Source organism: Vulpes vulpes, chromosome 1 (assembly GCF_048418805.1).
Source record: "Vulpes vulpes isolate BD-2025 chromosome 1, VulVul3, whole genome shotgun sequence".
Taxonomy (NCBI): Eukaryota; Metazoa; Chordata; class Mammalia; order Carnivora; family Canidae; genus Vulpes; species Vulpes vulpes.
In genome coordinates this window covers 122,396,398-122,421,583 of record NC_132780.1, presented here as the reverse complement: position 1 = coordinate 122,421,583, position 25,186 = coordinate 122,396,398, and the positions used below count along the sequence as shown (strand labels likewise).

General features: G+C 36.9%; 1 protein-coding gene across 13 annotated transcripts in view; it reads left to right on the top strand.

Moving 5' to 3' along the window:
- GOLGB1 (golgin B1) overlaps positions 1-25,186 on the top strand; it is an 85,536-nt gene that overhangs the window by 36,907 nt on the left and 23,443 nt on the right. For all 13 annotated transcript variants that reach the window (XR_011994954.1, XM_025990150.2, XM_072724674.1 and 10 more), the window contains 4 exons: positions 1,026-1,140; positions 4,386-4,459; positions 7,526-12,714; positions 13,748-15,650. Coding sequence is in view for 12 of the 13 variants with exons in the window: in XM_025990150.2 (XP_025845935.2) it covers positions 1,026-1,140; positions 4,386-4,459; positions 7,526-12,714; positions 13,748-15,650 (7,281 nt within the window). In the remaining variant the exon portion in view is untranslated. The remainder of the gene's footprint in view (positions 1-1,025; positions 1,141-4,385; positions 4,460-7,525; positions 12,715-13,747; positions 15,651-25,186) is intronic.

Below are 25,186 nucleotides of genomic sequence, written 5' to 3'. Positions count from 1 at the left end.
AAGAACAATAATTTGTATTCAAACCATCGGCTCTGGCCTATGGTGGGCAGCCATTCAAAACTCAGTTATTTTTGCCCTAGCTCTTGTTTTGAGTCAGCCTTGCAAATGCATAGTTAATTGTTTAGCCAGTGATTGGGCTAAGTTTATGCCTAGAATTTAGGGCTCCTTCATGGTGATTTTTTTCTCCTTTCTTTGATTTCCCCTCTTACAGTCTAGCAGCTGCAGTTGTCCCAGTCTTTGTAGTTTTTCAGGCTCTCATTCTGCAGCTTTTCTACCCATATTTTACTTGCTCTGTGTAATGCAAACTGGGAACTTCCCTCAGGATAAAAATCATAGAATCCTTTAACTCATGTCTTGCCATTTCTTTAAACATCAAATGACAATTTAGGACTGAATGAACTGAAAAGACCCTCAAGGCTCAAAAATTCTACACTTTTAGGGAGAATTGCATAGAATAATCCCCTTGGAGAAGAACACCATATGAAACGACATACAACTAAGGATGTGTCATAATTAGATAAATGGTTTTCCATTTCCTTACTAGGAAAACCAAATCAATATGGATGCATTAATGAAGCACAAGATAATTTTTATTATTCTTGGAAAAAACAAAAACAGTTATGGCTCTTCTTCTTTTCCTAAAGGTTACATGTTAACTTTTGTTCCTGTTCTTTGGGAGTCTCCTTCATATTTAGTCTCCTATAAGAGACTGACCTTATTATCCAGTGGCATTAATCAAAGTTTGTGGACCTGAAAATCTTTTTTCTTACGCAACAGACTTGAGATTCTTTGTAATCCAGAGTCCATTTTTAAATTTGAAAGCCAATGAACTAGAAGTTTGTGTGAAAGATTTTCTGTCTTCTGGTAAAAAAACATTACTTTAAAGATGCAGATAAGCAGATGCCATTTTAAAAGTATTTTCATGGCTGGAGAACTTTTAGAAGACAAAAATGCAGGGCCTGTCTGGGCATTAATGTCAGAGTTTTCACTAAGAATCATTAATTTGTTGTCTTTCTACAATTTAGGCCGTCAATGAGGAGAATATTGCCTTTTTGCAGAAGAAAGTGGTAGAACTAGAGAATGAAAAGAAAGCTTTGCTTCTTAGTTCTATAGAGCTGGAAGAGCTGAAAGCTGAGAATGGTATGTATAAATGACAACTGTAATTCTCTGTCTTCTTAGCTCACATGTACCTCTGCTTTTATCACTAAACATATATAACATATAGATTTTTGTATTCTATGACAATAAAGATGTTAGCACAGATGGTAGTTATTGAAGATAGCATTAATACACAATAAACAAAGCACCATGTCAGTGTTTATGTAAGTATAACATTTTATATTATGGGATATGCTGCAGGATATCTGTATTATATTTACTTCGGAGTGGTCAAGGGATCTTTTCAGGAGCATGGCTTGAATAGGAACTAATGGAACTAATAAGAGGGCGAATTTTTAAATAGCAAAATGAAGAAAGAAAGGACATTTTGGGGATGAGATAACAGAGATCACTATAAATAAAGGTCCAAAAGTAGAAAACATTTTGGATTTTGCTAATACTAATATACTACTTAGAGCCCTATCCCTGTCCCTGAGCTAGGCTAATTCTTGATCATCTTTTAGGCCTCAACTAGGATATTATGTTTTTCAGAAGTTGACCCTGTGATCCTTGTCAGTTGGATTAATTTTTGCGCCTCACTAACATTCTTGACTTTCCTTTAACATTGTATTAAAATCCTCTGTTTATGTTTATATTTTATAAACTCTTCAGAGATAAAGTATAAGCCTTTCAAGAGTAGGAACCATTTTTCTTTTTCACCTTTGCTTTACCTTTTACTAAGAACTAGTGCAGTCCTTGGCAAATAGTGGCTGCCAAATAAAATTTTGTTGGATTGAACTACAAAAACAGCATTTTGTTCTGGTAGACTATGTGTGAATAATAAAGAAAAAAGACATTAACTTCCTTTTACTTATCACTTACTTCACAAGAACCTTAATGGTTATAGTAACATGTAGTTAATAGTGCATTAATGATCTATTTTATCTGTGATAAACTGCACTATTGTACAGCTTTATCTTCGAAGAGTGAGAATGAATACCAAATAAAGTTTGTAAAGACAGTATTTCCACCTTAACCACTTTTCAGTTCTACTTAGCTCAAAACACTGGGGATTATATATCTTTGTTAGACAAAGATATTCTCACCATTGTTGATACATAACGCCGCAAATTCAGCTCATTATTCAACCCACTTAAAGCACTTCTCTGAGACCTTATCCATGATGCTTATTTTGCAGTTTTGCAAACAATGCTTATCACTGTCATGTAGCTTATTATAGTTTAGAGGTGTTACAAGTTCCATTCTCTTTGCTTTTTCCTGCAGGGATCACTGGCCTTAAGATTTTATGTATTGGTTTTTGTGTTTGGTGTCAGGTTACTTGTGCTTTGTGTGTCATACTTTGTTCAACTCCATTTCTGTACTTCCATTTCTGCCACTGTACCTCTTCCCCAAATAATCCTGTGAGGTGTTTGAACACATCATATACCATTTTGAATTCATTTGTTTCTTGAGTTGTCATTCATTCATTTAACAGATTTCTGTGGTACCTGTTCTTTGTGCCAGGCAGTAATCTAGTTGCTGCAGATGCTGCCCTGAATATACTAGAGAGGAAGATAGGCCATAACTAAGTATATAACTATTAGGATAAAAATAAAATAGGTAAGTGCAAGTATGCATGGGGGAAGAGGAAAGCAGCATTAGAGTGATCACAGTAGCCCTCTCTGTTAACTTGAAACCTGAATGCTAGAAAGGGGACAGCCATGCAAAGAGGCTGAGCAAGGAGCATTCCAAGCAGAGAAAAGAGCGATGCAAATTATCATGAGATCTGAATAAATTTGATATGTTTGCAGACAGAAGTAAGACCAGTATTTTGGGAGTTGAGTGAACAAAAAGGGGCAGTGCAGAAGAGGACATTTTAGAGTAAGTGGGGTAAACTCATGAGAGCCCATGTAGGTCATGTTAAGACACCTAGATGTAGTGTAAAAAAATATGCGCTTATTTTCCTTTAATATATCTATCTTAGCTTCTCAAAAGAGTATAAACTTCTTGGGGGCATATTAATAATCAGTATTTTTGTCCTCCAAGGTATACTTTTTTTTTTTAAATTATTAAATTCAGTTAGCCAACATATAGTACGTCATTAGTTTCAGATGTAGTTTTCAGTAATTCATCAGTTGCATATAGCATCCAGTGCTCATCACATCATGTGCCCTTCTTAATGCCCATCCCCTGGTTAGCCCAGCCACCCACCCACCTACTACCCTTTTTATATGTATGCATTAAAATAGAACATGGGGTAGAACTTGGGAGACTGGATTATGATCCCAGCTCTCTGTGAAATAGCTGTAGGTCATGTCATTCTTTGTTTCCTTGTATTTTCACTGAGGAGATGGATAGCTCTGTTCTAGTGCTAAACTTTTTTTTTTTTTTTTTTAAGATTTTATTTATCTATTTGATAGAGAAAGTGAGTGAAAGAGAACACAAGCAGGGGGAAAGACAGAGGGAGAAACAGACTCCCCACCGAGTCAGGAGCCTGATGTGGGGCTCAATCCCAGGACCCCGGGATCATGACCTGAATGCAAGGCAGATGCTTAACCAACTGCGCCACCCAGGTGCCCCTAGTGCAAAATTTGACATCTTTATGAAAGAATATTGAAGACATTTATGTGCTATATTAATGTAAAACATATATACACACACACACACATATATATACATACATATATATATATATATATATTAAGATTTATTTATTTTTGGGAAAGATAGAGTGTGCATGTGAGCAGGCAGAAGGGTGAAGGGAGAGGGAGAGAGAATCTCAAGCAGACTCCCCGCTGAATGCAGAGCCCAATGCAGGGCTCAATTCTAGGACCCTGAGATCATGACCTGAGTGGAAATCAAGAGTTGGCCGCTTAACTAACAGACCCCCAGATGCTCCTAATCCTAATGTAAGATATATATTATGAATACAGTAGCATTATTGATAAACCAAAGCAGACTTATCACCCTAGAAGTCCCAAATTATACCACAAAAATAGCTACTACTTCTGGTGTCCTTCTCCTTTAAAACCCTCCACTATTTATATACTTCACTCAGGTTAATTATTATTACCTAGCACCATTCTTTTTTATTTTTTTTACCATTCTATCTTATATCTCATCTTCTCTTGCCACTTTTTTTTAATAACATAAACTTTTATCTTCACAAAATTATATTTCTTTCCTCTTGATTATTTCATGCATCTCAGATAGCCTCATACACAATCATGCCTCTGTTTTCTCACTCTACATAAATCATCTAAGGATATTTATTTTGTGACTTTCAGAAAAACTATCTTCTCAGATTACTCTCTTGGAGGCTCAGAATAGAAGTGGAGAGGCAGATAGAGAAGTCAGTGAGGTAAGTGATATGTTCTTAAAATAACCAAAATGTGAACTAGATCAAGAGGAATTAGCTTCAAACCTAAACATTTCTGCAATTTTCTGATGTTGACTGAGCATTATATTACCTAGAAAGTGAGATCTATTTAAGAAAGTCATAATGGTTATTATTTCCCATTTAGTCTTCCTCATTTCTGAATATTTGGATTTTTTAAATTTGTCTTGAACCAGAATGCAAGTACAGTAGCCACTTATTTGGGATTTGAGAATCCCTTTCTCATAGTGCATTATTTATCTCAAATTCTTTGCCCATCTCAGAAAAGTTTCACAGTAAGATTAGACAAAATCTCTAGTTCCCCTCCATTAAATTGGTATAGGTTCATTTTAGATTCTATTAAAAAGGGAATTTTTGAAGAATGGTGCTTTTTATAACCTGAAAATTACCACAAGAAATGTGTGGTTCTTTAATATTCTGTTGATTTAAGATTATTGTTAGCTGTATTATGTTTAAGTACCTTTATTCTTCCAATGAACAAGTCAGTGATAGAGTCATAAGTGGACTGGAGGAATAATATAACGTTTTTTAACAGAAGTATCACTAAAAAAGGTATCTGGTTAATTATTATATTAGAATTCTTCAAAGAAACAAAATAGAAAGTATGTATATATGTAGAGAGATTGATTTTAAGGGAATTGGCTCATGCAATTGTAGAAGCTGGCAAATCCAAAATCTAAAGGGTAGGTAGGCTAGCAGGCTAGAGACCCATGGAAGAGTTACAGTTTCAAGTCTGAAGGCAGTCTGCTGGCAAAATTCCCTCTGTTTGGAGGTGGTCAGTCTTTTTTTTTTTTTTGGTTAAAGCTTATAGCTCATTGGATGAGCCCACCTATTTTTTTTTTTTTTAATTTTTATTTATTTATGATAGGAACACAGTGAGAGAGAGAGAGAGGCAGAGACACAGGCAGAGGGAGAAGCAGGCTCCATATACCGGGAGCCTGATGTGGGATTCGATCCCGGATCTCCAGGATCGCGCCCTGGGCCAAAGGCAGGCGCCAAACCGCTGCGCCACCCAGGGATCCCTAGCCCACCTATTTTTATGGAGGGTAATCTACTCAAAGTCTACTGATTTAAATGTTAATCTCAGCTAAAAAAAAATACCTTCAGAGAAGCATCTAGAATAATATTTGACCAAGTATCTGGGTACTGTGCCTTAGCCAACTTGACAATTAAATTAACCACTACGTTTGTATTCAGTATCTTTTCATGGGGCAACTGACTCTGTTCACAAAATTGGCAAAAGGAAACTAAATTTTGAAAGTTGTAGCATTATATGGATACTGGCAGAATAAAAATGAATCTTGTTTGACCACTCAGGTACTTAATGTGGGGCTTAGCAGCACTAGTATCTAGTGAAAACAAGATAACGTAGATCAAAAAGAGGAACAGATAAGAAAGATGGTAATCTCTTAAGAAAAAGAAAAACAATACCAAAAAGGAGAACAAATAAACAGAGAATAATGAAATGAAAGGAAAAAAAAATATACAGAAATTGCAAAAGGAAAGGTGCCTAAAATAATCCTTTGAGATAAGAGAAAATGAGTAAAAAAAGTTCATAGAATGTGTAAGCTCAGCCAAAAGGGGAAGACTAGTATTAGAAAAAGGATTGAGAGTGGCAAAAAAAACCAAAACAAAACAAAAAAAACAAAACAAAAAAAACCTCTGGTTCTCTGTCTTATCGTGGGTAACTTTGATTTTTCACTTGAACCAAAAAGTTGATTGAATTCTATAGGTATTGTAGGGAGTAACAGAGAGTGTGACCAAGGGAAGGAGGAGAGTGAATGAAGTAGCATGACAGAAAAGAGGAAATAAGTATACTTAAGGCGAGAGAGAGAGAGAGAGAGAGAGAGAGAGAATGAGAACAAAAAAGGAATTACATAGAAGGCTTCTGGCAGAAGTGATATCTTGACTATATTAGGTCTTTAACGTATACAGAGATGGATAAAATAAGAATGTGATATGAAGAAATTATAAAGGAAATTTTTCTTTGTGCTTAAATACTGTGTTTAGTTTTAGTCTCCAGAAATTTGAGTATGAATGCAGAGAGCAAAGAATTTTGAATGATTAAAAATAATGCTTATGAAAATGATGACCTTTCTTTAAATAATTTTAAAATGATGAATATTTTTTTCTTATTCAGTGGCTGAGTATGTTACCAACATAATAGCATATACTCATTGAATACTTGGTATATGCCAGTTTTTGCTAGTAAATGGCAGAACTCAGATGTGAATTTAGGCAATTGAGCTATAAAGCTTGTACTCTTGGCCACTACATTATTTGATAATCTTATGGGTTTTTTTTTTTCTTCCTATAAAATTGGATTTTTTTCTGGGAAAAAAATGATGCTATTGGCAAAGCTGAAGATTTCATTGTGTACACTATCCCCAAACTCATTTAGTAAAATTCTAATGAAATTCATCATCATTGAAATAATGTATATGGATTGAGCAGTCTAACACAGTTATCTTTGTAATAATAATGGTAATTGTTTTGTCAAACAAATCTGTAATTTCTTACCCAAGCCTCAGCAGAGCTCCTTTTTTGATTATTTGATGGTGCTAATTTATCTTAAACTACTTGTTTGATAATCTCCTATCTGGTAATGGCTATCTTATTTACTAGTTCCATCTCAGTGGATAGCTTAGGAAAAAGAATGTTATAACTTCCTTTTTGGAATGAGATGAAACAAAATTTAATCCATTTCCTGCTTCTCTTTTTTTTAAGTAGTTCTTAAGAGAAATAGGAATTTTAATCCAAAGAAAAAAAAAGTTTATCAAGTAAGGGATATCCAGAAAAGGAGTTCTAGGTTACTATAGGTGTTATGAATGTGGCTTGACCTCAGTAGGATTGACAGGGTACACTCAGAAGTCCAATTTGGGAAATAAAAACTGATTTTAAAAGTATTTAGCAGTTTTATGGTAGGAAGTTTGAACTAGAAAGTTGCAGGTTTTGAAAAATGCATGAAATCCAAGTTTTTCTTACAAGACATCTGACTGAGGCTTTTCTTTTCTTTTTTTAAAAAAATAGACCAGCGTTGTTGATGTTACCAGGCTCGATAGGAGCAGCTCTTCTGCTGAAGAAAGTGGACAGGATGTCCTAGACAACACATTTTCTCAGAAACATAAAGAACTGTCAGTTTTACTGTTGGAAATGAAAGAAGCTCAAGAAGAGATTGCATTTCTTAAGTTGCAGCTCCAGGGGAAAAAGGCCGAGGGGGACCCTGAGGTCCCTGACCAGAAAGAAATGAAGCAGACAGAGAGTGAAGGAATACCTCCAGTTAGCACGAAAATATTGCCTGAAGATACAGGGCAACATTTTCCTTCAATGCCACATGAAGAAAGCAGTCTTCCAACAGTTGAAAAAGAAGAGCAGATGAGTACTAAACATCAAAATAGAACATCTGAGGAAATACCTTTAAATGACACCGGGATGGAATTAAAACCAACGAAGGAAGATGGTGTTGACAAACCCCTTGCTGCTGTACCAGGAATTTGTCAGTGTCATCAGGATGAGTTGGAAAGGCTAAAAAGGCAAATTTCAGAGCTTGAGATAAGCTTTCGTAAAGCAGAAGAAATCTACAAGGAAAGTATAGATGAGAAAGCTAAGGAAATCAGCAACCTAAACCAGTTGATTGAAGAATTGAGGGAAAATGCTGAAAACACCAACAGTGCATTCACTGCTTTGTCTGAAGAAAGAGACCAGCTTCTTTCTCAAGTGAAGGAACTTAGTGTGGTGACAGAACTGAGGGCTCAGGTACAACAACTGGAAGTGAACCTTGCAGAAGCAGAAAGGCAGAGAAGATTTGACTATGAAAGTCAAACGACTCATCACAACTTGCTTACTGAACAGATCCACAGTCTCAGCATAGAAGCAAAATCTAAAGATGTGAAAATTGAAGTTTTACAGAATGAACTGGATGATATACAGCTTCAGTTTTCTGAACAGAGTACACTGATAAAAAGCCTGCAAAGCCAGCTGCAGAAGAAGGAGAATGAAGTGCTGGAAGGAGCAGAACGTGTGAAGGATATCTCAAATAAGATGGAAGAACTTTCCCAAGCTCTTTCACAAAAGGAACTTGATATAGCAAAAATGGATCAACTCTTATTAGAGAAAAAAAGAGATGTGGAAACCCTCCAACAAACTATCCTGGAGAAGGATCAGCAAGTGACAGAAATCAGCTTTAGTATGACTGAGAAAATGGTTCAGCTTAATGAAGAGAAGTTTTCTCTTGGGATTGAAATTAAGACTCTTAAAGAACAGCTGAACTTATTATCCAGAACTGAAGAGGCAAAAAAAGAGCAGGTAGAAGAAGATAAAGAAGTTGTTTCTGGCCTTAAACAGAATTATGATGAGCTAAGCCCAGCAGGGCTCCTAAGTAAAGAAGAACTTCAGCATGAATTAGATCTTGTAAAGAAAGAAAGTGAACAGAGAAAGAGAAAGCTCCAGGCAGCTCTTATTAACAGAAAGGAACTTCTACAGAGAGTCAGTAGATTAGAAGAGGAATTGGCCAAAGTGAAAGATGGATCTACAAAAGAGATCCTGCTCAATGAGCGTGATAAGAAGGAAATGGAGGAAGATAAAGAAAGCAAAAAAGGCTCAGAAAAATGTGTGACTGCTAAGTGCCAAGAAGTAGAAATTTCTTTAAAACAGACCATATCCGAGAAAGAGATGGAATTAGAACATGTAAGGAAGGATTTAGAAGAAAAGGTAGCCACTGAAGAACAGTTACAGGCTGTGATCAAACAGATGAATCAGAACTTGCAAGAAAAGACAAACCAAATAGACTTGCTGCAAGCGGAAATCATTGAAAACCAAGCAGTTATCCAAAAGTTAACCACAGGTAACAAGGACGTAGGTGATGGAGACTCAGCAGCGCCTGTAAAAGAAACCGTGGCGATCAGCCCACCTGGTGCAGGTAGTGGAGAACGCTGGAAACCAGAACTGGAAGAAAAGATATTGGACCTTGAAAAAGAAAGAGAGCAACTTCAAAAGAAGCTACAGGAAGTGTTAACCTCTCGAAAGGCGATTCTACAGAAGGCACAGGAGAAAGAAAGACATCTTAGGGAGGAGCTCAAGCAACAGAAAGAGGAGTATAATTGCTTACAAGAACAGTTTGATGAGCAGAGCAAGGAAAATGAGAACATTGGAGACCAGCTAAGACAACTCCAGATTCAAGTAAAGGAGTCTGTAGACAGAAAACTCCTGGGCATTGACCAGCAGGATCCAGGCTCTTCCACTCAAAGTTTAAAAGAACCTTTATTCAAAACCGCAGAGCAGCAACCTGCTCAACTTGTTTCAGAATCTGACTTGGTTTCTCATCCTAGAGATGCAGATTCTTTGCAAGGCAGTGCCTCTGTTGCCCAGATTAAGACCCAGCTGAAAGAGATAGAGGCTGAGAAAGAGGAGTTGGAATTGAAGGTTAGTTCTGCAACAAGTGAGCTTACTAAAAAATCCGAAGAGGTATTTCAGTTACAAAAGCAGATAAATAAACAAGGTTTGGAAATCCAAAGTCTGAGGACAGCATCCCATGAAGCTGAAGCCCATGCAGAAAGCCTGAGACAAAAATTGGAAAGCAGCCAGCTAGAAATTGCTGGATTAGAACATTTAAGAGAATTACAGCCTGAACTAGATGAACTGCAAAAACTCATAAGCAAAAAGGAAGAAGAAGTTAGATACCTTTCTGGACAGCTTAATGAGAAAGAAGAGGCCCTTATGAAAGTACAGACAGAGATAATGGAACAAGAGGATTTAATCAAGGCTCTGCGTACACAGCTGGAAATGCAAGCTAAAGAGCATGATGAGAAGATAAAGCAGTTACAAGTAGAACTTTGTGAAATAAAGCAAAAACCAGAAGAGACTGGAGAAGAAAGTAAAGCAAAGCAACAAATACAGAGGAAATTACAAGCTGCCCTTATATCCCGAAAAGAAGCACTAAAAGAAAACAAAGGTCTCCAAGAAGAGTTGTCTTTGGCCAGAGATACTATTGAACATCTCACTAAGTCTCTGGCAGATGTGGAAAGTCAAGTTTCTACTCGAAATAAAGAAAAAGATATGTTCTTAGGAAAGCTAGCTCTTCTTCAGGAAGAAAGAGACAAGCTCATTACAGAAGTGGACAGATCTTTAATGGAAAATCAAAGTCTCAATGGCTCTTGTGAAAGTCTGAAATTAGCTCTGGAGGATCTTACTGAAGACAAGGAAAATTTAGTGAAGGAAATTGAATCTTTGAAATGTTCTAAGATTGCAGAAAGCACTGAGTGGCAAGAGAAACACAAAGAGTTACAAAAAGAATATGAAATTCTTCTGCAGTCCTATGAGAATGTCAGTAATGAGGCAGAAAGGATTCAGCATGTCGTGGAAACTGTGAGGCAAGAGAAGCAAGAACTGTATGGCAAGTTAAGAAGCACAGAAGCAAACAAGAAAGAGGCAGAAAAGCAATTGCAGGAAGCTGAACAGGAAATGGAAGAAATGAAAGAAAAAATGAGAAAGTTTGCTAAATCTAAACAACAGAAAATCCTAGAACTGGAAGAAGAGAATGACCGGCTTAGAGCAGAGGTACACTCCGCAGGAGGTACATCTAATGATGGTATGGAAGCACTTCTTTCTTCCAATTCCAACTTGAAAGAGGAACTAGAAAGGGTCAAAACAGAGTATAAAACCCTTTCTCAAGAGTTTGAGGCTTTAATGACCGAGAAGAACTCTCTAAGTGAAGAGGTTCAAGATTTAAAGCATCAGGTAGAAAGTAATGTAATCAAACAAGGTAGCCTAGAAGCCACTGAGAAGCATGATAACCAAAGGGACATCATTGAAGGAGCAACACAGTCTGTCCCAGGTGAATCTAATGAGCAAGACTCTCAGAACATGAGCACAAGGCCTGAAGATTCAGAGTCTGTTCTATCAGAAAATAGTGCCAAGAAGCTTGATGAAAGTGAGAATGTCAGCCCATGTGATGAAATTAATAACTACCTTCAGCAGATTGATCAGCTCAAAGAAAGAATTGATGAGTTAGAGGAAGAGAAGCAGAAAGAAAGGGAATTTAGCCAGACTTTAGAAAGTGAGAGAAGTGCTTTACTGAGTCAAATATCAGCAAAGGACAATGAACTAAAAGTGCTTCAGGAAGAAGTAACCAAAATAAACCTATCAAATCAGCAAATACAAGAAGAACTTGCCAGAGTTACCAAGCTAAAGGAGACAGCAGAAGAAGAGAAAGATGATTTGGAAGAGAGGCTTATGAATCAATTAGCAGAGCTTAATGGAAGCATTGGGAATTACTATCAGGATGTTACAGATGCCCAAATTAAAAATGAGCTACTAGAATCTGAAATGCAGAACCTTAAAAAGTGTGTGAGTGAATTGGAAGAAGAAAAGCAGCAGCTAGTCAAAGAGAAAACTAAGGTGGAATCAGAAATCCGAAAGGAATATTTGGAGAAAATACAAGGTGCTCAGAAGGGACCTGGCAATAAAAGTCATGCAAAGGAACTTCAGGAGCTTTTAAAAGAAAAACAACAAGAAGTAAAGCAACTGCAGAAGGACTGCATCAGGTACCAAGAGAAAATTAGTGCTCTGGAGAGAACTGTTAAGGCCCTAGAATTTGTTCAGACTGAGTCCCAAAAAGATTTGGAAATAACCAAAGAAAATCTGGCTCAAGCCACTGAACACCGCAAGAAGGCAGAAGCAGAATTGGCTAGCTTCAAAGTACTGCTAGATGACACTCAGAGTGAAGCAGCAAGGGTCCTAGCAGACAATCTCAAATTGAAAAAGGAACTTCAGTCAAACAAAGAATCAGTAAAAAGCCAAATGAAACAAAAGGATGAAGATCTGGAACGAAGACTGGAGCAGGTAGAGGAGAAACACCTGAAAGAGAAGAAGAACATGCAAGAGAAATTGGATGCTTTGCGGAGAGAAAAAGTCCACTTGGAAGAGACGTTTGGGGAGATTCAGATTACTTTGAACAACAAAGACAGGGAGGTTAAGCAACTTCAGGAAAACTTGGATAGTACTGTGGCCCAGCTTGCAGCTTTCACGAAGAGCATGTCTTCCCTCCAGGATGATCGAGACAGGGTGATAGATGAAGCCAAGAAATGGGAGAGGAAATTCAGTGATGCTATTCAAACCAAAGAAGAAGAAATTAGACTCAAAGAGGAGAATTGCAGTGTTCTAAAGGATCAACTTCGGCAGATGTCTATCCACATGGAAGAATTGAAGATCAACATTTCCAGGTAAACGGGTAACTTTTTTGCTCTTCTAAAAGTAACTGAAGGCAAAGAAAGTCTCTAAACTATGTTTTATTCCTTTTAATATAAAAGGACTAATTTTGTCTTAAATTTCCATAGAAGCTATATTCTCTCTCGCTCCTGACTCTGAATTTTTTTTTTTTTTTTTTTTTTGGCACTGACTTTTGGCTAGTATAAAGGGGAAAAATCCATGTCTGCTTCTCTTCCCATCTTTTCATTGAGAGATCTGTTTGCTTTCTCCCTTTCTTTTCATTTTCATTTCCACTACCTTTGTCTGGATTTTTATTGTGGTACTCCCAAGTGATTGCTTTAGCCTCTTTCATTCATTCATTCATTTATGGATTTTATTTATTTATGTATGAGAGACACAGAGAGAGAGGTAGAGACACAGGCCGAGGGAGAAGCAGGCTCCATGCAAGGATCCCGATGTGGGACTCGATCTCAGGATGAGCCGAAGGCAGACGCTCAACCACTGAACCGCTGAGCCACCCAGGCATCCTTGCTTTAGCCTCTTAAATGATCTCCTCTTTTCCCTGTATTTGATACCAATTCATACTGCATGAGAGTTCTTGTCTTCTAACTTCAATTATACATTACTTTTCAAGCTCAGGAACTAACATTGTCCCCAATACTGGGTACTCCTCCACTTTTAGTAGGATTTTTCTCCTCTGAAACAGGTTTCCTCAAGGTCTGTAATTCCAAGATTATTCCTTTAAGGAGCTAGACATGAGCTTGTCTGGTGCAAAGTAAAGTAAAACAGGAGAAAATACTGCTTTTTAGAGTGTTACAGAGTCGTGTTACTAAAATAAACAACATACTTTGGAGTTTTATGACTTAAATACCCTTAGATGCACTATACTTTCAATACAGTAGAACTAACATCTTTTCATTAAAAGGATAAGTACCTTTAATTATGAATACTGATTTGTCTGTAGGTCTCAGTAATGTTGTATATGTTCCTTAGGCATCAAATAGTTTTTCCTTGTTATCTAATTAATAACTGTCTCTTTTTTTCCAGGCTTGAACATGACAAGCAGAGTTGGGAGTCCAAGGCCCAGACAGAGGTTCAGTTTCAACAGAAGGTCTGTGATACTCTGCAAGGGGAAAACAAAGCACTTTTGTCCCAGCTAGAAGAGACTCGACAACTGTACCACAGTTCTCAGAATGAATTAGCTAAGTTGGAATCAGAACTTAAGAATCTCAGAGACCAGTCAATGGATTTAAATAACTCTTTGGAAAAATGTAAAGAAAATAAAGAAAATTTGGAAGGGATTATAAAGCGGCAAGAGGCTGATATCCAGAATTGTAAGTTCAATTATGAAAAGCTAGAGACGGATCTTCAGGCCTCCAGGGAACTGACCAGCAAGCTGCATGAAGAATTAAACATGAAGGAGCAGAAGATTATAAGCCTGCTTTCTGCCAAGGAACAGGCAATCCAAGTAGCTGTTGCTGAACTGCATCAGCAACATAATAAAGAAATTAAAGAATTGGAAAACCTGTTATCCCAGGAGGAAGAGGAGAATGTTGTCTTAGAAGAGGAGAACAAAAAAGCTGTTGATAAAACCAACCAGCTTATGGAAACACTGAAAGCCATCAAAAAGGAAAATTTGCAGCAGAAGGCTCAGTTGAATTCCTTCGTTAAATCCATGTCTTCCCTCCAGGATGACCGAGATCGCATCGTAGGTGACTACCAACAGCTGGAAGAGCGACATCTCTCTGTCATCTTGGAAAAAGATCAACTCATCCAAGATGCTGCTGCTGAGAATAACAAGCTTAAAGAAGAAATTCGATGCTTGCGAAGTCATATGGATGATCTCAATTCTGAGAATGCCAAACTAGATGCAGAACTAATCCAATATAGAGAAGACCTGAACCAAGTGATATCAAGAAAGGACTGCCAGCAAAAACAACTCCTTGAAGCTCAACTTCAGCAGAATAAGGAGCTGAAAAGTGAATGTGCCAAATTGGAAGGAAAGCTGAAGGAGGCTGAGGAAGCAAAGGAGGATCTTTGGAGGTCCTCTCTTGCTCTAGAGGAGGAGAAACAAGGTTTGTCTAAAGAGATTGAGAGCTTAAATGTATCTGTATCCCAACTAAAGAGACAGTTGACAGCCTTGCAAGAAGAAGGAATATTTCAGACCCAGTTAAAAGTAAAAGAAGAAGAAGTACAGAAGTTAAGTACTACCCTTTCTTCCTCTCAGAAGAGAATTACAGAACTGGAAGAGGAATTGGTTCATGTTCAGAAGGAGGCTGCCAAGAAGGTGGGTGAAATTGAAGATAAACTGAAGAAAGAATTGAAGCATCTTCATCATGATGCAGGGATAATGCGAAATGAAACAGAAACTGCAGAAGAAAGAGTGGCAGAGCTGGCAAGAGATCTGGTGGAGATGGAACAGAAATTACTCTCAGTCACCAAAGAAAATAAAGATCTCACCGCACAAATCCAGTCTTTTGGGAGGTCTATGAGTTCTCTACAAAATAGCAGAGATCATGCCAATGAGGAGCTTGATGAACTGAAAAGGAAATATGATGCCAGCCTGAAGGAGCTGGCACAGCTGAGAGAACAGGGCCTCTTAAGCACAGAGAAAGACACTCTTGTCTCTAAAGTTGCCCTTTCAGTGAACTCCACTGAGGATAACAGCTTGCCTCACCTTGAGAAACTTAACCAACAGCTTCTGTCCAAAGATGAGCAACTACTTCACTTGTCCTCACAACTAGAAGATTCTTACAACCAAGTGCAGTCCTTTTCCAAGGCTATGGCCAGTCTACAGAATGAGAGAGATCACCTGTTGAACGAACTGGAGAAATTCCGCAAGTCGGAGGAGGGGAAGCAGAGGTCTGCAGCCCAGCCTGCAACCAGCCTAGCTGAAGTCCAGAGTTTAAAGAAAGCTATGTCATCCCTCCAAAATGACAGAGACCGACTAGTGAGTGTCTGGTTCTCTTTCCAATCTTTGAGGGTTTTTGAACCTTTATTTTTTTTAAAGATTTATTCATGGGAGACAGAGAGAGAGGCAGAGACACAGGCAGAGGAAGAAGCAGGCCTGCTACAGGGAGCCTGATGTGGGACTCCATCCAGGATCCCAGGGTCATGCCCTGGGCCAAGGGCAGATGCTCAACCGCTGAGTCACCCAGGTGTCCCATGAGCCTTTCTTTAAAAATGTTCGTTTCTATAGAAAAGGATGAGCACATTCTCACACCTATCACCTGGGCATTTGGGGTCAGTGTTATACATCCCACAGTTTGTTTGGTCTTAGAGAAACACACAGACGTTGTTTAAATTACTTTAAATCTGCCATTACCATTTAAAAACAATAATGAATTTTCTTTGCACAAAGCTCTCCATTGGTCATGAAAGGACTAAGAGGTGGAGGCTGTTTTATATATTTTATCCACACATGTAAATATTTCTAGAATCTGTCTTAGTTTAGTTGAAGGTATTGGGGTGATTCAGGGCCTTTTTACAGTGACAGTTTAGCCTTTAGGTCATCTGGTAGAATTAAGGGTAGAGAGGAGTCAGCTTATCTCATGTATAACTCAACCCTAATTTGTCACTAAAAAGGGTTAATTTTAAAAAGTTTAATACCCAACTTGTTTTCAACTAATTTTAAAAAGTTTAATACCCAACTGAGAGAAAGATAAGAAGGATCTCTTATGCTAAAATTTTGCTTTTAATAGGATGTAGTCATTTAATCCAGGTCTTTTTTCCTAAGAACTTCCAGGTTATCAAGATTCAGAAGCAAAAACTGGAACATTGTGAACCGCCAGGTTCTACTTTGTGAAATTACTGTTTTTCATGACAGTTCTTAACTCTGTTAAGGCCATGTACTTAGGTGAAATAAGAAATAAATTGAGTTCAAAAGGCTGGATTTTCCATTAAAAAGTGACCAGTGTCCAGAATATGAAAATTCTAGTTAAGATTAGCCTGAATAAAAATATCATTGCCCCTAGCTAAAAAGTCTTGTTCTAATTTTTCTTTTTCTTTATAGGCAATGTGTTCATTCATTACACTTAATATCCAGTATTTATAGAAAATTTTTTCACTTTTGTAATCTGAACAGAGCCCCACTTTTTCAGCAATACAATGGTTTTGGCAGCAATACAATGTATACATATCTGTTTATATCTTAAAAATAGTTCTAGTTCAGGAGACTTTGTCCTAGAAGCTAAACCTTTTTGTTGTTGTTGCTTTCAGAATGCAAATACAAAAGGTTTTCATCAGGACAGTATGTATGTCAAAGCTGTAGTTTATAGCATCCAGGACTTGATTATTTTCAAAGTCAGAATCATTTTCCTGGAAGTTATTAGGTTAGATTTTGAATTGACAAGGTTTCATTTAGTGAATTGCTTTTCTTATCTATTATAAACACTGGGGCAAAACTTGCTATCTCTCAACCCTTTCTATCTCTCAGTCCCCATTCCACATTTTTGTCCACTGGATAGTTATAAGCCAAGTCAGCATGTTTTTATTTTTGTATTTCTAAACCTATAGTAATGTTCTGTTCCCGAAGGCTCATAATTATCTATGACTTTATTTCATTTATCATCAAGGTCTGTTACTTTATTCATAATGAGCCTCAACTCTCTCTTTTCCATTCCATCATCGACATCTTAGCGTAAGTTCTTAACACTGTATGCTTAACTGTTGTGATATTGCTTCTAGTTTGTCACCTTTCCAGTATATTTTGTACACTATCACTGAATAAATCTGAAGTTCTGCTTTCTTATTACAGTACTGCTCAAAAACCTTTAAAAGTTGTATTATCTCTGGAATAGGCTTAGATTCAAACTTCTTAGTCTGGCTTTTGAGACCTTATAATTTGTCCAGGTCCTTCTTTCCAGCCTTCCTTTTTACTGCTCCCTACTCATATTCTTCATTGCAGCCAAACTTATCTGCTCATTATGTAGTAATCCTGTCTTGTACTTCCATATTACCATCCTCTGAACCAAAATGTCCTCTTGATTTTCCTTTTTTGGGCAAATATTTCCCACTATTTAAACATCATCCTTGAGCTCAAATTCTCTGGTTACATTTCCAGATCACTTGATTGCTCTAGGTACTTTCTCTAGTACTTTCTAGTACCCTCTGTACTTCTCTAGTACCATATTGTCTTGATGTGTATATGTATATATGTCTATGTTTTTAAGTGTCATGTCTTATACTTGTTTGTATTTCCTGTGTTAGCATAGGAGTAATTTATATGGTAGGTAATCAACAATCAGTGGTCATTCTCTATTTTTGTGGTTGTTACTGAGAACACTATTTTTTCCATTTTGTAAAACTGTCATGTAGGGGGGTTCTGGAAACATTTGTGACTGAGGCTTTTCTACCTGCCATAAATGAAATCCAAGGCAGAGTTATAAAGCATGTGAAGGCCTGACAGTCTGTCTTGGTGATACTACTTATGAAGTCCACTGCAATCTGCTGAGGCCCTTCTGCATACTTTCGGAATATATCATTAACTGTCCATCAACCCTTTTCCGCATATCTTGTTCTCAGTCTCTGTCATGGGCATTGAAGTTTATAGTCTGTTACTGGCTACATGTATGATAAATATGGGAGCTATCTTACGTCAACCACTATCAGTTTAAACATTCAGCTTAGGCCAGCAGTTTATCACCTCTGCCCAACACTACACTCCTTTCCCCTCAGGAAATGATTCCCAGAAATGATTTAGATTTGAAAGAGATTTAGCTTACTTTGGTTCTCTTCTTCATTATTCAAGAGGAAGTTTCTCAAAGTCTGAGAGTCCAAGTGGCAGAGAATTAGCTCTGGGGATTCTACTATAGTGTCACAAACAACTCTGAAAACATTCTGGAATTTTCATATCCGTTTGAACTTTCTTAGGACTTTCCCATAATCAAATAGAGACTTAGGCAATTTCTACCCAAAGAGTAGAAAGCAAATCTCCAGAGCTGCATGTATTTACACTCATTTCGTTTTTTCTTTTTAAATTGTTTTTAAAAGCAGTTTAATTAATGTGTTATATTAGTCAGGTATACAATATAGTGATTCAGGAATTCTATACATTACTCAGTGCTCATCAGGATAAGTGTACTCTTAATCTCCTTTACCTGTTTCACCTACCCACCCACCCCCATGCCCCCTCTGGTAACCATCAGTTTGTTCTCTGTATTTAAAATCTGCTTTTTGCCTCTTTTTTTCTTTGATCAAAGAATTTGTTTCTTAAATTCCACATATGAATAAAATCATATGGTACTTGTCTTTCTCTGACTTACTACACTTAGTATCTAGACCTATTTTAGATCCATCCGAGTTATTGCAGATAGTGAGATTTAATTCTTTTCTGAGTAATAATCCACTATATATATACACCACATCTTTAACCATTCATCCGTGGGTGGACACTTGGATTACTTCTGTAGGTTAGCTATTGTAAATAATGCTGCTATAAACATAAAATTTGTATCTTTTCCAATCAGTATTTTTGTATTTTTTTGGTAAATACCAAATAGTGGAATTACTTGATCATATGGTAATTCTATTTTTAATTTTTTGAGGAAACCCCATCCTGTTTTCCGCAGTAGATGCACCAGGTGCATCTAGTTGCATTCTCATCAATAGTGCAAGAGAGTTCTTTTCTTCCGTATCCTTGTCAACACTTGTTTCTCATGTTTTTTCTTTTAGCCATGCTGACAGGTGCGAGGTCATACATCATTGTGGTTTTGATGTTCATTTTTCTTTGATGATTAGTGATGTTGAGTATCTATCTTATCCTGTGTCTTTTGGCCATCTGTATATCTTTTTTGGAAAAATGTCTGTCCCTGTCTTCTGCCCATTTTTAAATTGGATTGTGTGTGTGTGTGTGTGTGTGTGTGTATAGTTTTTTTTTTTTTTAACAAAAGTTCTTTTTATATTTTGGATACTAAACCTTTAGTGGATATATCATTTACAAATACCTTCTCCCATTCAGTATATTTTCCTTTTTTGTTGATTGTTTCCTTTGCTGTACAGAAGCTTTTTATTTTGATGTAGTTCCAATAATTTATTATTTCTTTTATCTCCCTTGCCTCAGGAGATGTATCAAGAAAGATGTTGCTAGGGCCAATACCAAAGAAATTACTGCCTGTGCTCTCTTCTAGGATTTTTATGGTTTCAGGTCTCACAATTAAGTCTTTAATCCATTTAGGATTTATTTTTGTATGTGGTGTAAGAAAGTGGCCCAGTTTCATTTTTTGCATGTAGCTGTACAGTTTTCCATTCCATTCCCATTTCACCATTTGTTGAAGAGACTGCCTTTTTTCCATTACATATTCTTGTCTTATTTTTCATACATTAATTGACTAATAATCACAGGTTTGTTTCTGGGCTCTCTGTTCTGTTCCAATGATCTATATGTATAGTCTGTTTTTGTGTCAGTACCAGACTGTTTTGACTAGTATGGCTTTGTAGTATAACTTGAAATCTGGGATAGTGATACCTCTAATTTTGTTCTTTTTTAAGATTGCTTTGGCTATTCAGGGTCTTTAGTGATTCCACACAAATTTTAGTATTATTTTTTCTAGTTTTGTGGAAAACAATGTTGGTATTTTGATAGGGATTGCATTTGATTATGGATTGCTTTGGGTATATTGACATTTTAACAATATTTGCTCTCCCAATCCATGAATATGGAATATCTTTCCATTTGATTGTGTCATCTTTTATTTCTTTCATCAGTGTTTTATAGTTTTCAGAGTACAGGTCTTTCACCTCTTTGGTTAATCTTATTACTACGTCTTTTATTATTTTTGGTTGCAATTTTAAGTGGGACTGTTTTATTAATTTCTCTTTCTGTTGGTTCATTATAGAGGCATGCAACAGATTTCTATGTATTGATCTTATATCCTGCGACCTTATTGAATTCATTTATCAGTTCTAGTAGTGGTGGTGGTTTTGGTGGTGTCTTTATAGTTTTCTATATATAATATCATGTCATCTGCAAGTAATGAAAGTCTTCTTTCTTACCAGTTTGGATGCCATTTATTTATTTTTTTTCTTATCTGATTGCTGTGGCTAGGACTTCCAGTACTATGTTGAAGAAAAGTGGTGAGAGGAAATCCTTGTGTTGTTCCTGACCTCAGGGGGAAAGCTCTCAGTTTTTTCCTCTGACTATCATGTTAGCTGTGGGTTTTTCATATAAGGCCTTTATTATGTTGAGATATGTTCCCTCTAAATCTATTTTGTTGAGAGGTTTTTTATTAATCACGAATGGATTTTTTTTTTGTCAGATGCTTTTTATTTTCTTTTTTACTTTTAAAGATTTTATTTATTTATTCATGAGAGACACAGAGAGAAAGAGAGGCAGAGACACAGGCAGAGGGAGAAGCAGACTTCATGCAGGGAGCCCGATGTGGGACTGGATCCCAGGACCCCAAGATCACACACTGAGCCACCCAGGTGTCCTGCTTTTTTCTTACTTTATTGAAAAGGTCATATACTTCTTATCCTTTCTCTTACTGATGTGGTGTTGATTTATTTGTGCATATTGAAGCACCCTGCATCCCAGGAGTAAGTTCTCCTGGATCATGATAAATGATTTTTTTTTTTTTATGTCTTGTTGGATTTAGTTGCTAATACTTTGATGAGGTTTTTTGCATCTATATACTTCAGAGTTGTTGACCTCTAATTCTCTTTTTTAGTGGTGTCTTTATCTGGTTTTGGAATCAGGAATGCTAACCTCATACAGTGAATTTGGAAGCTTCCTTCCACTTCTACTCTTTGGAATAGTTTAAGAAGAACAGGATTAATTCTTCTTCACATGTTTGATAGAATTCACTTGTGAAACCGTCTTGTTTTTTTGGGAGTTTGTTGATTACTGATTCAGTTTCTTTGCTGATTATCAGGCTATTCACATTTTCTATATTTCCTGCTTTAGTTTTGGTAGGTTAAATGTTTTGAGGAATTTATCCATTTCCTCCAGGTTGTCCAATTTGTAGACATATAATTTTTCATAATAATCTCTTTGTATTTCTGTGGTATCAGTTGTTATTTCTCCTCTTTCATTTCTGATTTTGATTTCTCAAAGGCTCACTCACCTGCCCTCTGTCCCTCCTTCCCTCCCTGCCTCTCTTTTTGATGAGTCTAGCCAACATTTTATCCATTTTATTGATATTTTCTGGGAACTGGTCCCTGGTTTCATTGATCTGTCCTGTTGTATTTTTAGTTTCCCTTTTGTTTCTTTCTGCTCTAATCTATTATTTCCCTCCTACTAGTTTTGGGTTTTGTTTGTTCTCTTTCTGGCTCCTTTGGGTGTAAGATTAAGTTGTTTATTTGAGATTTTTATGGCTTCTTGAGGTAGGCCTGTATTGCTGTAACCTTCCCTCTTAGAACCACATTTGCTGCATTCCAAAGATTTTAGGTTGTTGTGTTTTCATTTTCATTTGTCTCTGTATTATTTGATTTGCTGTTTGATTTCTTGGTGACCAACTCATTAGTAGCATGTTATATCATCTCCATGTATTTGTGTTCTTTCCAAATTTTTTTCTTGGGATTGATTTCTAATTGTATAGCATTGTCAGAAAAGATGCAAGATATGACTTCTGTCATTTTGAATTTGTTGAGACTGGTTTTCTAGTCAACGTTAGTAGTCCTTTCGGGAGAATTTTCCATGTGCACTTGAAAAGAATGTGTGTGTTCCACTGTTTTAGGTTGGAATGTTCTGAATATACCTGTTAGATACATCTGGTCTAGTGTGTCATTCAAAGCTACTGTTTCCTTGTTGATTTTATGTTTGGATGATCCCTCCATTGCTTTCAGTGGAGTGTTAGTCCCTTACTATTACTGTATTACTCTCAGTTACTTGTTTTATGTTTGTTGTGAGCTGCTTTGTCTATTTGGGTGCTTCCATGTTGGGTGCATAAATATTTACAGTTGTTACATGTTGTTGTGTTGTTCCCTTTATGATTATGTAGTGTCTTTTGCTTCTTTTTACTATCTTTATTTTAAAGTCTATTTTGTCTAATATGAGTATTGCTACCCTAGCTTTCTCTTGAAATCCATTTGCATGATAAATGTTTCTCCATCCCCCTCATTTTCAATCTGCAAGTGTCTTTAGGTCTGAAATGAGTCTCTTGCATACAGTATCTAGATGGGTCCTGCTTTTCTGTAACCCTATGTTTTTGGATTGGAGGGTTTAGTTCGTTTACATTCAAAGTAAATATTGATAGGTATGTATGTATTGCTCTTTTGTTACTCATTTTACAGTTGTAAATTTTCTCTGTTCCTTCTCTATCTCTTCTCTCATGGTTTGCTGGCTTTCTTTAGTGATGTGCTTGGACTCCTTTATCTTTTGTATATCTAGTGCCAGTTTCTTGATTTGTGGTTACCTTTGGGCTTGTATATAACATCTTATGGGTATAACAATCTGTATTAAGTCGAATGTTGCTTAAGTTTGAACCCATTCTAAAAGAACCAAAATTTACTCCTCTCACCTCCATGTTTTAGGTATAGTGTTATACTTCACATATTTTTATTTTGTGAAACCCTTGACTAGTTATTCTAGAGATATTTAATTTTACTGCTTTTGTGCTTCCTACTTTTCTTATTCCTGCTTATGGTCTTTCCTTGCCACTGGAAGAATCCCCTTTAAAATTTCTTGTAAGGCTATTTTAATGGTGATGTATTTGGGAATACATTCGTTTGTATTTGTTCCCAAACGATGTATTCATTTAGGAAACTCTTTATGTCTTCTATTCTGAATGACAACCTTGCTGGATATATTTTGATTGCATTTTTTTTTTTTCTTTCAGCACTTTGAGTATATCATGCCTGCAAACTTTCTGCTGAAAAATTAGCTGATTTCTTTGCGGGCTTTCTTGTATGTACTGTGTTCTTTTCTCTTGTTGCTTTTAAAATTCTTTATCATTACTTTTTGCCATTTTAATTACTATGTGTCTTGATATGCACCTCCCTGGGTCAATTTTTGGAGGGCTCTCTGTGCCTCCTGGATCTAATTTATGTATCTTTCCCCAGATTAGGGAAAATTTCCACTATCATTTTTTTAAAAGATTTATTTTTTTATTCATGAGAGACACCAAGAGAGAGGCAGTGACATAGACAGAGGGGGAAGCAGGCTCCCTGCAGGGAGCCTGATGCAGGACTCAATCCCAGGATCCCGGGATCATGCCCTGAGCCAAAGGCAGATGCTCAACCACTGAGCCACCCAGGTCCCAAAAGCATATTCTTATATTAGGACTATGCTAAATTCATAAATTAACTTAGGGAAAACTGATACCTTCATGGCATTACTTATCCAAAAACAGGTTATCTTTCTATTCACTAAAATCTATTTTTGTCCTTTCCTGGAATACGTAAGTTTTTGTTTTGTTTTTTGTTTTTATTGAAGTTTGATTTGCCAACATATAGTATAACACCAGTGTTCATCCCATCAAGTGCCCTCCTCAGTGATTGTCCCCCAGTTACCCCAACCCCCCCCCACCTCCCCTTCCGCAACTCTTTGTTCATTTCCCGGAGTTAGGAGTCTCATGGATTGTCTCCCTAATTTTCCCCACTCATTTTCCCTCCTTTCCATTATAATCCCTTTCACTATTTCTTACATTCCCCATATGAGTGAAACCATATGATGATTATCCTCCGTTTGACTTAGTTCACTCAGCATAATGCCCTCCAGTTCCATCCACGTCAAAGCAAATGGTGGGTATTGTCCTTTCTAATGGCTGAGTAATATTCCATTGAATATATAGACCACATCTTCTTTATCCATTCATCTGTGCCTATTATGGACATTGCTGCTATAAACATTGGGGTGCAGGTGTCCCAGCATTTCACTGCATCTGTATCTTTGGGGTAAATGCCCAGTAGTGCAATTGCTGGATTGTAGGGTAGCCCTATTTTTAACTCTTTGAGGAACCCACTATTATTTCTTCAAATAAATTTTCTGCCCCCTTTCTCTCTCTTCTTCTGGGATTTGTATAATGCAAATGTTTCTTTTGAAGATGTTGCTGAGTTCCCTTAATCTGTTCATATTCTTTATTAATCTTTTTTCTTTTTCCTGTTCAGCTTGATTGTTTTCCATTACTCTCCTCCAGGTCACTAATCTGTACTTCTCTTTTCTCTGTTGTATTATTTATTCTCTCTAGTGTATTTTTAATTTCATGGGTATATGTTAGGAAAGTCAGCAACATCAATTCAGCTGTTGCAAGTAGCAGCCTTATAAAGAAGAGGTCCTGTGGTTCTCTGTAGTGCAGTCTCCCTTGTTAACCAGAACCCGGCACTTCCGAAGTATCTCATTTGTGTTGTTGCACCCTCCTGTTTTGGCTAAGCTGTGTTTGCCTTTAGTTCAGTCATCAGCAGGGGCTCCCTTTGCCCTTTGTATGCAGAATTCAGTCCATGTGTTGTTAATGGGCTACTTTGGGGCTGCCTTGGGCTTGAATTAGGTAAGACCAAGTATTTCTTGGATTTCTAGTTGCACCAAGCTGCAGGTGCTCTCACTGTGTTATC